This window comes from Simochromis diagramma, unplaced genomic scaffold (genome assembly GCF_900408965.1).
Source record: "Simochromis diagramma unplaced genomic scaffold, fSimDia1.1 OVJJ01000596.1, whole genome shotgun sequence".
NCBI lineage: Eukaryota > Metazoa > Chordata > Actinopteri > Cichliformes > Cichlidae > Simochromis > Simochromis diagramma.
Genome location: NW_024387245.1, coordinates 20,740,632 through 20,758,074, shown reverse-complemented (window position 1 = coordinate 20,758,074; position 17,443 = coordinate 20,740,632). Strand labels below are relative to the sequence as shown.

The following is a 17,443-nucleotide window of genomic DNA, read 5'->3' as shown; positions in this document are numbered from 1 at the left end:
AATTAATTCAAGGTTGCAACTGATTTGATTTTCAACTTATAAATACCCTAAACATGCTCATAAAAGCAAGCTTCTAAAACCTTAACTCTTTAATTATTTGTCTTATGCTTAAACACGCTTGAATTTTTTTTTTAGTAACACTAAACAGTATAGTGAGATTCTCATTTCTCACATTTATCCAGGCTTGTGAACAGCACGTGGAATACACTTTCCTGTGACCCTTCAGCCTCTTCTCCTGGTCTCGAATCAGGGATCTTTCATATGTAACGGAAACAATTTGCATTACTGATGAGAACATTTAGTAGAAAAGATACACCCCTTGGTCACTTTCTTGGATTCAGAACATTGCATTAGACAGATGTACCCCTGCATGGTTTATGGTTTGCCTGGCTAACTCTTCTGTGGAGGGTTCAAACTACTTAAAAACAAAGGAAAATTTGAACATCAATGCACCATTTTTTGTGAAAACTATGATTCATGGGAACATTAGTGACAGTCATTGCCCATTTAGAAATGTTCTGTTGGTTATTTTATTATCTGTTTTTATATTGTTGTGGATGTGAGAGTTATTCACAAGGGCTAGTGTCTGTGTGGGCCTCCATGAGAGAGCATTTCTGGTCATCCGGCAAATCCAGCTACCAGTACTTAGTAGGCTGGAGAGCAGTTTTATTGTGCAAGAAAAGTTTAGGTATTTCTCCTCTTCTCCATAATGCTTTATGATCTTATTGTACATTCCCAGACCACCATTGTTGAACTGGTGGATGCTTTGATCACAACTAAATGTACCATTTCTAACATGGGTGGTCCCGCTGGTTCTAAAATCCCTGAACGTGACACCGTTAATGCCACGCACTTGACCTGCTGAGCTGCAGTGAAGTCACACTCTGACTTGTGTGCACATGACACACACACACACACACACACACACACACACACACACACACACACACACACACACACACACACACTGTAGTGCCTGCCTCGCCTTATGTCTTGTCTGCATACCTGTGTCTTAGCGAGATTTATGGACCTTGCCATTTGATTAGCCTTTGTAGGAGCAAGTCTTCATTGTCTGTGTGTGCGTGCACATGTGTGTTGATAATAGCACTCTAGCCTGCAGCATCTTTGTCAGGCTGTGAGGCCCCCATAGATTTCTTATTACTGTCAGCTCCTTATGCCTCCTGAGACTTGAGCTTTGTGTAGATAGCCATTAATTATGCCCTGTGAACACCTGCCATAACTTTTATTTACTGTGTGTAAGAGTGACACATAAGTTAAATTGGGATTTTTTTTTTTTTTATTTTTTTTTTTTTTTTTTTTAAATTAGTGGATGAAAAATGCTCCTGCTTTGTTTTAATGGAACTGATGTCATTCTGGAAGTCATTCCAACAGCATTACCATGCAATGGTATTTTAACTAAGATGATAGTAAGACAATATGATGGATTAGGTTAGATTCAAGTCCCTGCAAGTCTGGCCAGTAGTTGCCTTGAAGGTTGGAAAAGCACCCTGAAAAACAAATGGAGAAGCATAGTTATGCCCTTAATACCTGGATCTATTAGTCAAGTGTTTGTATGAATGCAAATGATGTTGCCTTTAAGACATTTGGCACATTTCCTGTCAGTTAATTGGCTCATCTTTTTAAAACCAATACTGGCTGAATCCATCATGCTTTTTGCATGGTATTGTCTGTTTGCAGTCTTAATAAAACCTCATATATGTGACAAAAGCTTTGTTCTCTTCAGACCAAGTCTTTTGAAATTTCTTGACATCATTATATGCAAAATTTCCAAACTTAACTTTGCCATGATTCCTCCCTGCAGCAAAGTGTTGCTAGATGACGCTTCATTGTAACTAATAAGTCAGTCCATGTACCTTTACTTACAATTTTCATTGTGTTTGCAGTGCAAATGTGTGAGTCCAGTCTAAACAGGCATACTTAGATTAAAGAAGATAAACTAGTTTTCTAAAATTTTCATCTTTATTCAAAATATTTGCTATTATTAGCCCCAAAACAACAAATTATATGGATTATAATAATAAAACAAAATCATGGATTTCCCCAGTCACTTAAAGTCAGCCAAGACTCAGGCTGTGCCGTTGCTGCACCGTTCCTCCAACTCGAGAAGTCTTGTTAGGATTAAAAAGCAAACACACACACATAAACACACACACTTTGAACATGCTTGCTTGCTCGAGCCTGCTACTACAGAACCTTTAGAGAGATATCGAGTGTAAACATCATCTTGGCTCATGATTTAAAGGCTCATAGAGTTACTTGCTGGGATTATTAGAGTTTTGTTTGACAGGATAACTACACAGACACATGCTATGCAACGTCTGCTCTGTAGATCATCTTTAAAACTGCTGTTTTAAAGATCACTCATGGAGGCCTTGGTGTGACCTTACACTGAGAAGAGTTTAAACTTGAATTTCAGTTGTTTTTCACATTTAACACATTTAACATTATCCTGATGATACTCTAGGACCATTACAGAGTGTAGAGAAGACCTGTTGATAAACACAATCCATTAGCTTCATTCTCCGTGTCTAACATCCACACAGGATCAATACTGATGTGCAGGTTAGAGAAGTACAAGTGTGGGCCCCTGACCCAACTTTTTGCTCTCTAAATATGATTAAAAAAACATGGTATAATGTGGTGAGCACCACTGTTAAACCATAAACAGTGTGACTGCAACATACTTCATGATATATTTTGTTATTGTCAAAACATTCCTTAGAGTTAGACAAACCGACAGTGTTTCAGTACATTATCACTTTGACTTCGTTATCCTCTTTGTAGCACTCATCTCCAAGTTCAAAGGTTTACTCTGAATACATAAATCCTTAATACACTGGCTGCAAAAATATGATTTCAGTTTAAGAAAAACAGCTGTGCACTTTGGTTCTTAGCAAATGCTGCTCAAACAGGACTGAGTAGTACCTCTTGAGGATTCTTCGGATGGATAAATATAGTCACAAGGAATTCTGGTTTCAGTTTATTGAGGGCATTCATTTATGCACAGCCCTCTTAAGGTCCCACCACAGTTTTTCAATAAGGATGAGGTTTGGACTTTGCTGGGCCTATTCTGTTTTAGATTTTCGGGTGTCTGTACTTGTCAGTGCTGTAAAGCATGCCCTGTTTTATTTTCTATTTTACTCTAAAGGGGAAAATCATTTACAAAATGAATGTCATTTTATATAAAATTAGATTGGAAAGTTGCAACTGAGTTAATAAAAACATCAGGAAAGTGTTTACTGAAGTAATAAATTAAGCAATACGTCTTTGTACTGTACATGTGGACTTTTTTCTTTTTTTTTTTTTCTTTTTTTTTTATTAAATGACATCAGAAACAGCAGTATGCGACATTACGTGATGGCAGAGCTTCAGTTCATCCTTTGTCATTTTTTTTTTTTTTTTTTTTAATTTTTTTTAATTTTTAATTTATTTATTTTTTTAATAAATAGGACAGGGGGAATGAATGAGAGAAAGAGGGGGAGAGAAAGAAAGAAAACCAAAGGGGAGAAGAGACGGTGAGAAGGGGGGGGAAGAGAGAGAAAAAAAAAAAGAAAAAAAAAAAAAAAAACTCCTGGGTCACCTGTATGGAGGAAAAAAAACAAACAAAAAAAAAAACAAACAAACAGAGGAGACAGCAAACAACAAAGAGCAACATAATAATAGAGAAAACAAAGCACCATCACAATAAACTAGCTAGTCATAGATATCAATAGTTACTAAATAATAAACGATATTGTGCAGCACGCAAGATAGACAGCGCACAGTGTGCTTTGAGGCAGCAGCCAAGAAAGCTTTAGTCCGCGTCTGTGAATACCCATGTGTACACCTGTGTGCATACCTGTGTGGATCAGCATGCTTGCATTCCAAAGGTTTCTCCATGTAATGATCTGCTAGGGAGTGTGGGGGGGCCACAGCCCCGTCCTCCAGGGTGTGAAGCGGGTATGGAGGAGATCAAAACTCCAGACATCCAGAGGCCCCCAGAACACAAGAGACCATGGAAGACCAACAGAGGGGCAGCCGCGCCACTGTTCCAGTAAGAGCTGAGGAGAGTCCCAGATGAGGGCTCGCCCAGCAGCCGCGGAGCAGAAGCCAGGGGGAGTTGCAGTGACGCGCCCGTGAGCTCCGCCGGCCCCCAGCTGTGCCTGAGTGACCGAGCCCCAGGCCGAGAGGCCGGGGGCACCCCATCTCCAAAGGGGCCCGAGCGAGCCCCAGGCCCCGACAAGCGGCCGCCAAGGAGTGAGCCGGTGTGTACCCGGACGCCCACCCCCAGACACAAAGAACCACCAACACACCGACACCTGAGGGAGTCCGCCACCGGCAGGGGAAGTGGTGGTGGGTGGAGATAGGCCTCCATACCTTGGAGGGCCTGAGGTGTCCCCAGAGAGGTGGCGTCTGATACCCAACCTGACATATAGACACAGACATACAGGCACACACAGACACAAACATCCATTCCCACCCTCATGCTCTCATATGCACTCACTCCACACTCAACCAACGTGGAGACAGACATAAAGAGACGCTGTACACACAATCACACTCCCCAAGCGTACTCTACAAACCGGGTCTAGGTACCCTTGCCCCTGGAGGGGGGAATTGCACCCAGACCCAGGTGGTATTACCCTTTTCCCTGCGGTGGGGAGAGGCAGACCACCCCGACTCCGCAGCAGCAGGGAGGCCCCACACCCCAGACCGCAGTCGGACGGCCAACTCCTCCTACTAGCCCTCCCGCTCCAGCAGGCCGCAGAGAATGGGGGTGGGAGAAGACTCCAAACCTCCCTCCACCCGCTCATTGTAGTGTTGATGCATATGTGTTCTAAGGTGCAATTAAAACCCAGGAGGGCATGGAGCTACCTGCCAAGGAGCAGCAGGTAAGCGCATAGTCCCTCCTGCTAGCCCTCAATGACTAAGTGTATTTAAAATTGAGAGGTGGGCAACGACGTCAGGGGTGAGGTATACACCCTGATGGTAATTTGGACTCCGTGATTGTGCCCACCCCCAAGATCTTATATGTATGTGTAATGAGAGTGTGAATAATGTGAATGTCTAAGTTGTGGGATAAAATTGAGGCAGAGGCAGCCAGAAGGGGACAGAGGGGGGGGTAGCCTCCTCTGCACCCTGGTGACATACCCCTACTCCAAGGCCCTGCATGTGTGGGTGGTTGTGGAGGAGCGGGAAGAGGGAGGCAGCTGGAGATGGGGAGGGAAGGAAGGGAGGGGCAGGTAACCCCTCCCTGGGGCCAGCTCCCCCGCTGACCCCAGTAGGCACTCCCACCCTTCGCGACCCGCCAGGGAAAGGGGGCCCAGGCCCATCAGACCGGGGCCCAGTGCAGTAGCGCCCCCCGGCTCCACAGAGCCCTGGACAGTCCACCCAACCCCACCACAGAGAAAACTGCACCCACCCCACCATCCACTCATCTTCCAGACTACATAAGACGGTAAACGCCCAGGCTGAGATCTTCCTCCACCTCTCCTGTATCTCCCCCTCCTGCAGAGAGTTCCTGAAGAGAAGAAAGCTCCTGCAAGATGTGACCATCCCCCCCACCAGTTGAAGAGCCCCCCAGGCGGCTCGACGCACCGGCGGCACCCTGCTCCAGGGCCGGGCCCCCATGCACCCACCCGCCCACAACCCCGGCAACACACCAACCAGGACCCAAGCCCCCGAGGCCCGGCCCGGGCCCCAGCCCAGAGACGGAGCGCCCCCAGAACCTCACGCCCATCCCGGACCCACCCAGGGGCAGCCAGGTTGCCAGGTCAGTAACCCACGTCCGTCAGCACAGACCCTCCCCTAGCCCCGCTGCACGCTAGCCGCGAGGAAACAGTCACCTGAGAGCCAACAGAGCCCCCAACCGGACGTGACCGCTACCCCGGGTTGAGCCCCCCAAGGAAGATGCCTCCGGGGAACCCCCCGACGCCCTAAGCCTGTCCCTACCCCCTCACCAATCACAACAGTGAAGGCGGGACCAAACTATGACCCCCCACCCCCACTAGGTGATGGAGCTGATAAAAGGGGCCCAGAGCAATTGATCTAATGTGGTGGCAGAGGCTGTGTCAAGACTAATGTAATCTAATAGATAATTTCTATATTGGTTAGAATTAAGATTATTTTTATTTTTCCAGTTCATGAGGACTGTTTTCTTGGCTATGCATAGGGCAGTGAAGATCATATGGGCTATATTCTTTTCTGAAGTGACATTATCTAAGCTGCCCAGTAGACACACTAAGGGGGAAGTTGGAATGTTACATTTCAGACACTTTGATAAGTCTTCACATATCTCGCGCCAAAACTTTTGCACTGGTGGACAGAACCAAAGAGCGTGGATGTAATTGTCTGGTGTATTGCCTTGACAGTGTGAGCAGTTGTTGGAAGATGTAAAGCCCATCTTGAACATCCGATGACCTGTATAGTGCACTCTATGTAGTATTTTGTATTGTATTAATTGCAGACTGGGATTTTTAATTAATTTAAAGGTTTTTAAGCAAATCTGAGACCAGAAGTTTTGGTCTAGGTTGACTGATAAATCTGCTTCCCACTTTGCAGTAGGAAGGGATATTGATTCATCTAATTTAGAAAGTGTTCTGTATATTTTAGATAATAATTTGGGGGATTTAAGAGTAAGAAAATGTGCCGCACTTAGTGGTGTTTGTAATTCAACTTGACTGAGGTTAAATTTCTTTTTTACTATGGATTTAATTTGTTGATATTCTAAAAACCTTGTCTTGTTGATCCCATATTGTTCAACTAGTCTGTCAAATGGAATAAATTCTGTTCCCTCTAATATATGTTCTAAGTATTTAATTCCTTTACAACTCCATTCTGGGAAATTAATCATATTATTGTTTTGTAATATGTCAGGGTTATTCCAGATAGGTGTACGTTTGCATGGGATTAATGAAGACTCCGTTATTTTTAGAAACTCCCACCATGCTGTTAGAGAAAAGCTGATGTTGATACTTTTAAAGCATTCATGTCTTTTGATGTTTGAGCTAATAAATGGTAGGTCTGAAATCTCTAGATCCTTGCATAGTGCCTGTTCAACATCTAGCCAGGGCTCAACTAAGAAGGTATGTTTTAACCATTCTGAGATGAACTGAAGCCTGTTGGCTAAGAAGTATTGGTGAAAATTAGGCAGATCTAATCCTCCTCTATCCTTGGTTCTTTGTAGCATTTTTAAGCTAATACGCGGGGGTTTATCTTTCCAAAGGAATTTGGAAATATATGAATCCAGAGATCTGAACCAATCTTGTGATGGTTTGTTAGGGATCATCAAAAATAAGTAATTTATTTTTGGCAAGATCATCATTTTTATAGTGGCGACCCTTCCCATGAGTGATATGGGTAAAGATTTCCATCTAGTCAGATCGCCTTCTACTTTCTTTAGAAGTGGGATGTGGTTTAATTTAGTTAAGTCTGAAAGCTTAGGAGAAACATTAATACCTAAATATTTAATATTTCCGGATTGCAGTGGGGCAGAGGAAGAATTATGGAAGGAGCAGTTAATGGGGAGAACTGTAGATTTTGGCCAGTTAATTGAATAATCTGAAACTCTTGAAAACCAGTTTATTAAAGTAATTACCTCAGAGAGGTTGGTTTGTGTGTTTTGCAGAAAGAGCAACACATCATCCGCATAGAGACTGATTTTATGTTCTATGTTCTTACATTTTATGCCCTTAATTGTTGTAGCCTGTCTAAATGCTGCTGCTAGAGGTTCGATAAAAATTGCAAAAAGTGAAGGGGAGAGTGGGCATCCCTGTCTGGTGCCCCTCAGGAGACAGAAGCTGGAGGATGTCTGGTCATTTGTTCTGATACGAGCCGTTGGGGAATTGTATAATATTCTTATCCAGTTTATGAAAGAGTTTCCAAAACCAAATTTGTGTAAAGTTGCGAATAAAAATTTCCAATTAACTCTGTCAAATGCTTTTTCTGCATCTAGAGATAATATTATGGTTTCGATGTTTTTATCATATGAGTAGTCTATTAAATTAAGTAATCTACGAGTGTTTGTTGAGGAGTGCCGACCTTTTATGAAACCAGTTTGGTCAGGATGAATTAAGAGGGGGGTCATTTTCTCTAATCTCTTTGAGAGAGCTTTGCAGATTATTTTAAGGTCTACATTTAAAAGAGAAATTGGACGATAGCTTGAGGGAAATAAAGGGTCTTTGCCTGGTTTTAGCAGGAGACTAATGTTGGCAGAATTCATATTTGGTGGTAGTCTGCCCTTTTCCTCGATTTCCTGCAACATGCTGTGGAATACTGGTGCCAAAATTGTCCAGAATTCTTTGTAGAATTCTGCAGGGAAGCCGTCTGGACCTGGAGCCTTATTATTGGGCATACTTATCAGGGCTTCCTGGAGTTCACTTGGCGTCAGTGGCGAATCCAGTTCCATTGCTTGACTGTCTAGTAATTTTGGAAGAGTTACGTTGTCAAGAAACAGATCAATTTCATTTTTAGATGGGTTTATTTGTGGTGAGTATAAAGTTTCATAGAAATCCCTAAAAATGTTGTTTATTCTTCCAGGGTCATATATTGTGTTCCCCGATAAATCTTTAGCAGCACATATAGTTATTTTTTCTTTATTTATTTTTAGCTGGTTAGCTAGAAATCGACCTGATTTGTTACTGTGTTCAAAATTCTGCAAGCGAAGTCTTTGTATAAGGAATTGTGTTTTTTTATTAATAGTTTCATTTAATTCTAGTTTTGTTTTGCATATTTTGTTCAATGTTTCCTGATCTTGGTTGCACGCGTAGGCTTCTTCTAGTGATTTGATGTTTTTTTCTAATTCCTGAATATTTTTGTTTTCTTCTTTCTTTTTGTGTGATGAGAAAGAAATTATTTTACCTCTCATCACAGCTTTCCCTGCTTCCCATAGAACAGAAGCAGATATTCCGGGAGTGATGTGGACTTTTTTCCAGCTAAAAGTTGCTCCTTGGTAGCCATTAGATTTATTTTATAATATTTTATTTTAAGACATCAGTTGGCTTTATTTTTTAGACCTGGAGGATATACCCATGCTTCATATATATAGTTCATGATGTGCGTTCAGTTTAGAGAAATAAGATGTTTTGGATTTTCTTTTTCTTTTTTGCACAATGACAGTATATTTTTATTTTTGAGTTTATTTTGTGTACATGTGTAACAGATTGGAATATATAAAATACAACATATAACATTCAGTATATGGTAAATGGCCTGTATTTATATAGCGCTTTACTAGTCCCTAAGGACCCCAAAGCGCTTTACATATCCAGTCATCCACCCATTCACGCACACATTCACACACTGGTGATGGCAAGCTACATTGTAGCCACAGCTGCCCTGGGGCGCACTGACAGAGGCGAGGCTGCCGGACACTGGCGCCACCGGGCCCTCTGACCCGTTGTCAGTGACTAAAGGCTTGTAGTCACTGACAATATCAGCACCTGGCTGACTGGCAGATGTATAATGGTATTCCAACTAAGTATGACCTGCGCTGGCTCATAAGGAAGTCTCTCTGACTGAAAGGGAGGTAAGTGGAGGAGACGATGTTGACCAGAGGAGATCCAGTGTCAGGTTATCAGCTGGGCCTGTTTGACTGAATGTGGCCTGGGATAAGAGAAAAAGAGAAAGAGCTTTTGTTTCCATTCGGGGCACTGGCTTTGGCTCTTGCCTATCTCGGGCCTTTGCTGGCCCGGCTGACTGGCCCCATTGCACAAGGCTAATTGTTGGCCTGTTGTTTCAGATGAATGAAAGCCATGTTTAACTTATTTGACATGTTTCTGGATGTTTGGGCATGTCATTGAGCATGCTGAATTGATTTTTGCCTTGATAAACAACTATAACCAACAAGAAAACAGAGCCTATCTATATACTCATATCTGCAATCTTTCCAGTGCATTTGTATTCCTCATATTTGATGCTCTCATTTTTCTATAGCTCTGTTTACGTCCCATGGAAACTTTTATTTAGTTCTCAGATATCGTGGAAGGGTTATGAACTGTTGCCTTCTCTGCTCACTGTGCCTTTTCTGCTGAAAAAAGGCACAGGTTAATGGTCCAAACACAAAACCTAGTTTCACTTATGTGCCAAAAGATACTGGAATTGTTACTAAAAAAAATTACAATGTGACTTCACTGGTTAAAATGTTTATTTAGCATGATTTGTGACATTGTGCGTGTACCAAGGTTCTTTATTTGTCACATGCATAGTTATACAAGTATAGCACACAGTGAAATGTAGCCTGACACGCTCCTCGACATGTGCAAAAATTGGGGGGGGGTAGAGGAAGAACTATATATGTGTGTGTGTGTGTGTGTGTGTGTGTGTGTATATATATATGTATATATATATATATATATATATATATATACACACACACACACACACACACACACACACACACACACACACACACACACACACACACACACACACACACACACACTGGGTGAATGTGCAGTAGTAGCAGCAAGCAGGTGAATTCTGTACATTAATATGAATAGACATCTGACTATTTTACAGGATAGACAAATGTACCAGGATCAAGACGTCTGTGTATCTCCAGATGACCAGTTCCTATAAATGATTCGGTTACATAGACCTGGCGTAGAAAGCCGTCTATTCTGAGAGATTATTGAATTGTATCTTGTGTTAGACCCTTGCACAATGTGTAAACCCCCGCCTCCTTTTGCTCTTCCTGTCCTTCTGCTTCCCATATGCCTCTTAGCTCCGCTTTTGTGCTCTCCATTTCAGCCCATTACGGTCATCAAACAAAATTTATAGCCCTGTGGTCCCTTTCCCCTGAAAGGCCTCTCCCACTATTCTCCATTCCCTAGGGCCCAGCATTTTGCTCTGTTTTGTTGTGTGCGTGCGTGCGTGCCTATGTATAAGTTCACATTTTGACAGCTGGCAAAGCTGATTTACAGTACAAACGATTACAGAATAAAGAGCAGTCGATTAAAGCTCTAAACTGTATAAACTGTTGTGGGGAGGTGTAAAACAGAGTTTGATACAGAGGGGGAGCCTATGTTGCTCCAGTCTAGAGTCTGTACTGAAGTAAAATTTCTTACAGTACAGTCTGCAAAGACAGCTGCTGTAAATATAAAGGCACTACTCAGTCTTGTCAAGATTGATGTTAAACCCAAGACGAAGATCCAACTAGAGATAGACGTGCTTTAACCTGAGTATCAGCTGGAGGATAGCAGAAGTCACAGTAGGTAAAGCCGTGGAATTTGAGCAGAAATGTTCCTTTTTATAGTTTAGGTGAGGAGATCTTTATTGTCATTATTTACAAGAGCAATGGTATCCCAACCATGCTGTAAGAAATGTGATGGCTGACCTACAGTAACGGTCAAAGAGCAGAGACTGTGGCACTTTGGAAAGGTTAAGTGCCGAAAAGAGAAGTTCTTAATAGTTTTGGGTTCAATTAGGATCTCAGTGTAACCCGTTGAAATGTTAATTAGAGACAGCGTATTTAACTATTTTGAAAATAAATGCCATTATCAGTTGTGGTGGTGTGCATTTTTATTTGCCAGATGGGTTAAAAGTAACTAACTAACTTGAAGGCAGATAAAATGAAATAATGCCAGATGTCAGTAAAGTGTTTTTTTCTGTGGGTAGAGGCCTGTAGTAGGGGAAAATGTGGGTTTTTGTCATTTGGATTTAAAACCATCCCAACACCAACATTTCTTTATTACATAATAAATTTTTGTTCATTTAAAAAGTGTTTTTTTTTCAGACAGCTTTCAGAAAGAGCTTTTGATTTGACAATGATTATATGGTGTGTTTTGCTTTTGTCCACTTGTCATGACATTGGTTTCTCTCATCAACAGGGTCTCTACTGTCAGTGTGCTATTGTTCTCGTTTCTATTGACTGATGGTAATGGTAGTGAGGACATTTCAAACTGCACCAGGCTGATTTTTATCTTAGTATTTTTAAAGCTCATCAGACATTCCACCACAATAATGCAGAACCAAACAATGAAAGATTCATACAGTGCTGACATCAAACAGTGCTACAAACCAAAAAAACCCTGCTTTGATGTCTAAAAGATGGAATGTGAGCCCCAATTCTTGTTTTCTTTCTTGACAGAATGCGTTCCTGCGACGAGAAAGTTCACGAGGCGATGGGACGGTCCCTTCTAGACCCAATCGGAAAGGTTCAGTAGGTCGTGGGGGTGTCCTTTTGGTGGATGAGGACACTGACTTGTTGGATACGATCTTCCAAAATGGCAGACAAGTGAACCCACGGTTAAAACCTTCCAGGAATGGACCTAAGGGAAGCCAGAAAGGGAAACCTGAACTATCATCTAAAAACATGGAGGAAAACATTACCACAGAGAAGAAGAAAGATTCTAATGGGAGGACTTCATCACTGTTTCCTGGAAAGCCTTCAGATGATATAATAGACCTGGACATTGGAGGTTCTCCTAAGAAGCCCTCGCTAGGTTTTCCTGCACCTCCTAAGATTCCTTCAGATCCCAGATCCGCCACAGATTCTAGCAAAGAGACCATGACTATTTCACCTTTACCTGATGTTAAGGGGAGCTCCCGCACCACGCAGAGTTCCATACAGTTTGATCGTAGACGTGAGCACAAAGGCAGACTACCAGAAAAAGGCCGCCCTGCAACTGTAGCCATTGTGTCTAGAGATGGAAACCTGGTTTTGGGCTCAGATGGCAAAATGTACCGGCTTCAGAGAGGCCCACCTGGCCGAATGGGTCCGCCTGGGCTGGAAGTAAGTGGCCTTTTGGTCTTCTCATTGCTCTTTAAAACCCGTTTTAATTCTATTGTATGAACTGTTGTAGTTTGCTCTCTCTCATGTCCATATCTCAGTGAGAATTTTTGGCAGAGTTTATTCAACTTATTCATTTTGCTTATCAAAGCAAAGGCCTTCCTGTTTGTTTAAAAGTAAATTGGATGTATAATATCGGTCCATTGTTGGATGAGATGAAAAAAAAAATCTTTGTGAATGAAAAGAGTATAACGACTGTTTGCTTTTACAGCTTACAAGCGCTGTTCTCCATCAGCTGCCATATGAATCTGATTAGGGGTGGTTACACTCTTCAAACATGCGCTGATCCACATGTCTTTGTTGTTGTGATGGGAGCGCTCGCACTTAGGGAGTCTCAGCTGTTTGTCATAGCATTACACAATATGACAGGATTACCCTTTGGCTTCCAAGTTATCTGATTGGTCGGGAGGAGTAAAGTCAGGTCATACTGTCTAGTTGGAACACTTACCTGGTTTAAGAAGTGGGTCTTAACTGTGACTGCAGGGTAGACAGAACCAAAAGCAGACATCACATCTGGTTACGTCTGGAGTCACGCTGCCATAAAATCCACAGAATAACTCAGCACGATTAATGTGATTAGACCCAGCCGAACATGAGGGAAAATGTCCTGTTGGCTTTTCTGTCCACATACGCGGCACAACAGGTTCTTCTTGATCATCTTGAATCCTATCTCAAAGTAGAAAAAAGCATGTTTCAGGAAAGTACCTGGCTGCAAAAATTAATTGATAAAGGTATTTAAAGGATTTATCAAAATGACTCAAAAGGCTGGCTGTCAAATCCAAACTCTAATCAACACCTATGTAAACCTCTGATGATAATTTTTCTTGACTCACATCAATTGCCTGATAACCACATACGGTAGCTCTCACTAATGTCAATCTAAAGATGAGTTAACTTATTATATTCAAACTTTTCAAAAGTGATTACACAGTCTTCCTTCCATCAATTTGCATTGCAAGCTTTAAGTTGTCAAAAATTCTGGACTCACATTTGAGGATTTGTAAGGATTTCAGTGTTGTAAAACTAATGCCCAAAATCTATGTGGATGTTGATAATCCTGGACCCTAGGCAGTTTGTATAGTGAGTTTCATCCAGATTAATTAATGTGTCAAGGAGGCGTTAGGTAACAGAGATACACAGCGAGCATTATAGTAAGATTCATGGCAGACTTAAACTTTCTGTAAATTAGTGTTCAGACTTGGTCAGAATCCATAACATAGGCAGAGTAATCCTGAAAGATTCATCAAGATTTACCAAATTTTTGAATTTTTCCAGATCCTACAGGAAGCACCAAAGAAGCCACACACAGTTCCTATCAATTTACAACAGCGTTACTGAACAGTATAACCTGATACGCCTATCTTAAAGTGTTTTATTGTTGTAGGTGTAGGGAGGGAGCTCTTGTAAAATGAATACCTTTTGGTCCTCAATGTGCCACAAGCTGTGAGGTTTTACAAGGATCGAGTATTATCAGGTCAACTTTTTTGCTTCTACAAAGTAGTAGAAAAGTCTTAAATGTCAGGGATAAACTGTCACGTATCTGTGGCTTGTTAAAGTTGGTGATAAATACTGTTTTGTGTCGTGACAGCTGATTTATCCTCATTGCTTTTGTCTTTTTCATTTATTGAGAGTTAATGTTTCCACAGGGTTGTTTTGGTGAGCCTGGCCTCCCTGGGTTTAAAGGTGATAAGGTAACCGAAGCTTGTTTATAACCTAGTAAGTTATGATGATATGTTAGGTTAAAGCTGCTTCTGAAATAATATCTCAGATGGTATCTAATATTTAAACCTCAGTTTCAATCCAAGACATCGTCCACAGTGGACTTCTGCTAACTCCCATTAAGGTTATTTATGCCAAAGTTCAGTATTCTTTTAAATAAAACAAGAACTAATATATTATTTACCACATAAATTGATTTATCTTTCACAAACAGGGTAAGACAGGTCCTGAAGGAAGACAAGGAAAAAAGGGGGAGAGGGGACCTCCTGGACCGCCAGGTTTACCAACCCTCTACCTGTGGAGGAACACTGCTGAGGAATGGGCTGCATTCCAGGTAAAATGTTCTGCTATATAATACTTAAGCTTAGCCTGCTCCACCGATATTGCAAAGTGCAGGGCCAGTGGCAGGGTACATCCTGAGCAGATTACCAGGACACCACAGGGCTAACACAGACATCTACAGACTCTTAGATTCACACTTATAGCAAGTTTAGAATCATAGGTTACTCTGACATGCATGCATTCAGACCATGGGTGCAAACCAGAGTACCTACTGGAAGAAAGTGAAAACTCCACACAGAAAGACCCCCAAGAGGAAACCTGTTGTTGGTTTATCAACTGCTTTCTTGGCCTTCCATTAAACATCAAGGCACCAAGTACAGAACACCTCAAAGAAGTTGTTTTTATATGTTCCTCTCTCCTTTGCCCTCATATAATTTATTGTGAGTCACCTAAAGGACACATAGGACTTGAAATGATCTTCGATGTTACTTAAACCCAGATTTCCAGACTATATGTGAAATCTTTAACCCTTCGGTTATCATGCATGCAAGTTGATGATCTGTCCTCATCTGTTTAATCTGTTTCCATTGGACGCAGCTGTGTGTTGTATAAGGCACGTACTTATACACACATGCATATAGTATGCCAGCATGATGGGGAGCTTCAAGTCAGTTATTGAAAAAAGATGACAGAAATAAAAGTCTGTTAGTGGTTTGTGAAGGCGATTTGTTACAGTGTGTGCTTTGAACTACTATATGTGGACAACCTGCTGTGGTCACTATTTGTTACTTAATGTGTGTTTCCATTTTTCTCGCAGCAAACCAGTTTCTACCAGTTGCTTGCTGCAGGTTGGCCTGTAAGTACGCTGTTCTCTTCTAAAAGCTGTTCTGTGTTTCGTTTGTTTCTGTGAATCTGAGGCGGGTTTCTTCTCTGTGAGCTTGCAGAGTAGAGAAGGCCCCGCAGGACCACCTGGAGAAATGGGCAGGCCTGGCAGACAGGTTAGAGATGAGTTCTTTTTAGCAGTATCTTAGTGCATGTTACAAACATGTTCCCATGTGATTTAGTGATTTTCTTTCACAGGGGCCACCTGGTGAACCTGGGGAGCGAGGAAGACCAGGGATGCCAGGAGAGATGGTAAGCAAACAACCCAGCAGTAAGCTGTAAGGCCACAAATTTGATTTAGTATGCCAAAGTCAACGTGTAGAAAATAACTTGAGATAGATGGATGGATGGAATTCCGGCAGTAAATGTAATACCAAATGCAATGAGCTGACACATATTAATACATGAAGCCTGTCCTGAAACATCCTCTTTACATGTTTAATCTTATTATTTGGTTTTAGTCATGAATGTGATGAATATCTCTAATTTGTGTCCACTTTGCCATCATTAAATCACAAAAGTTACACACCCATTTTTAGTAAAAGCTGACACATTTGGTGTCGCTGTAAACATTGGGTGGTTCATCAAAGCGAACCAGCCAATGTTGGGTATTGAGCAAGTCCACTGTGGACGATTAAGTGCTAATTTGAATTAAGCGTCACATAGCTGGTTGAGCAGAGTGAGTGCGGTTAAAGGGAGTGGGTGTTTGGAAACCCCGTGTGCATGAAACTCCCTATGATGTAACCATTCTCATATTTAGAGAAAAAAACTTTTTTTTTTAACTGCAAAATTAAGACATTGCATATTTTCTGTGAGTAAATTTGATTACGCTGAACCATAGTTAATCAAGTTTTCTATTGTGTTATGTCATAAGTTTCACATTATCTCAGTGGGACCTCGTTATTTGTCACTTATTGCCTGGTTTTATTAAATCTAAAAAACTCTGACTTGATTTGTTTGTGTGAATGGCTTTTTAAGGTAGAGGTAAATCTTACATCCATCTCAAAAACAGTCTCAAAATACATAAACATGAGTCCTGGAAGTGGGCTCTGACTGTATGGAAACTGAAAGCCAGGGGCATCTATTGTGTGAGGTCTCAGCTGGGTGATGAGAAACAGTGTGGTTTAGGATTGTTGGAAACACTCAGTCACCTTCGCTGCCTGAAATGTTTGGACCCATGTGGCAGAGAATATTGATCTACTGTTTGTGTTTGTTTGTGTCTGAGTGACTGTGTAGCCTACGCTGACAAAGCACCTTGCTGTTTGTGCAAAAATAATCATACATCAGCACTGTAAGCAATGCTGGGGTGTGTCAGCATCAATCATGGAAAATTCAAATGTGTTATTGACATTAGAAAAAATCACAAATAAAGGCTCTTTGTAAAATCCTATTAGAGCAAAAGAACACAGAGTAACTGATGAAATGTAAATGGATTAAAAGTCCTTGTTTTGCATAATAATCTTTTTCAAATAGTATTATTACTATATTAGTTCAGGTACTATTAACATAGTACCTAAACAATACTATATTAGTACTGTTCAAGAGGCTGGTCATGGTGTAATGATGTGGGGGATCCTTTGTTGACACACTTTGGGTCCATTTGTTCTGAATGAACATTTTTTGTATACCACAGCCTGCCTGAGTACAAGTTCTGATTATGTCCATCTCTTTATGACCACAGTACCTATCTTCTGATGGCTGCGTCTAGCAGGATAATGCTGAATGTCACAAAGCTCAAATCATCTCAAAGTGATTTCTTTCTTAGATGGT

The 17,443-nt window shown here is 41.5% G+C and overlaps 1 protein-coding gene across 2 annotated transcripts in view; it reads left to right on the top strand.

Annotated features, from left to right (window-relative positions):
• The window catches only part of si:ch211-196i2.1 (collagen alpha-1(I) chain), a 110,891-nt gene that overhangs the window by 46,641 nt on the left and 46,807 nt on the right, over window positions 1-17,443 (top strand). For both annotated transcript variants that reach the window (XM_040000035.1, XM_040000036.1), the window contains 6 exons: window positions 12,089-12,733; window positions 14,437-14,481; window positions 14,724-14,843; window positions 15,609-15,647; window positions 15,736-15,789; window positions 15,872-15,925. In XM_040000035.1, the coding sequence (XP_039855969.1) occupies window positions 12,089-12,733; window positions 14,437-14,481; window positions 14,724-14,843; window positions 15,609-15,647; window positions 15,736-15,789; window positions 15,872-15,925 (957 nt within the window). The remainder of the gene's footprint in view (window positions 1-12,088; window positions 12,734-14,436; window positions 14,482-14,723; window positions 14,844-15,608; window positions 15,648-15,735; window positions 15,790-15,871; window positions 15,926-17,443) is intronic.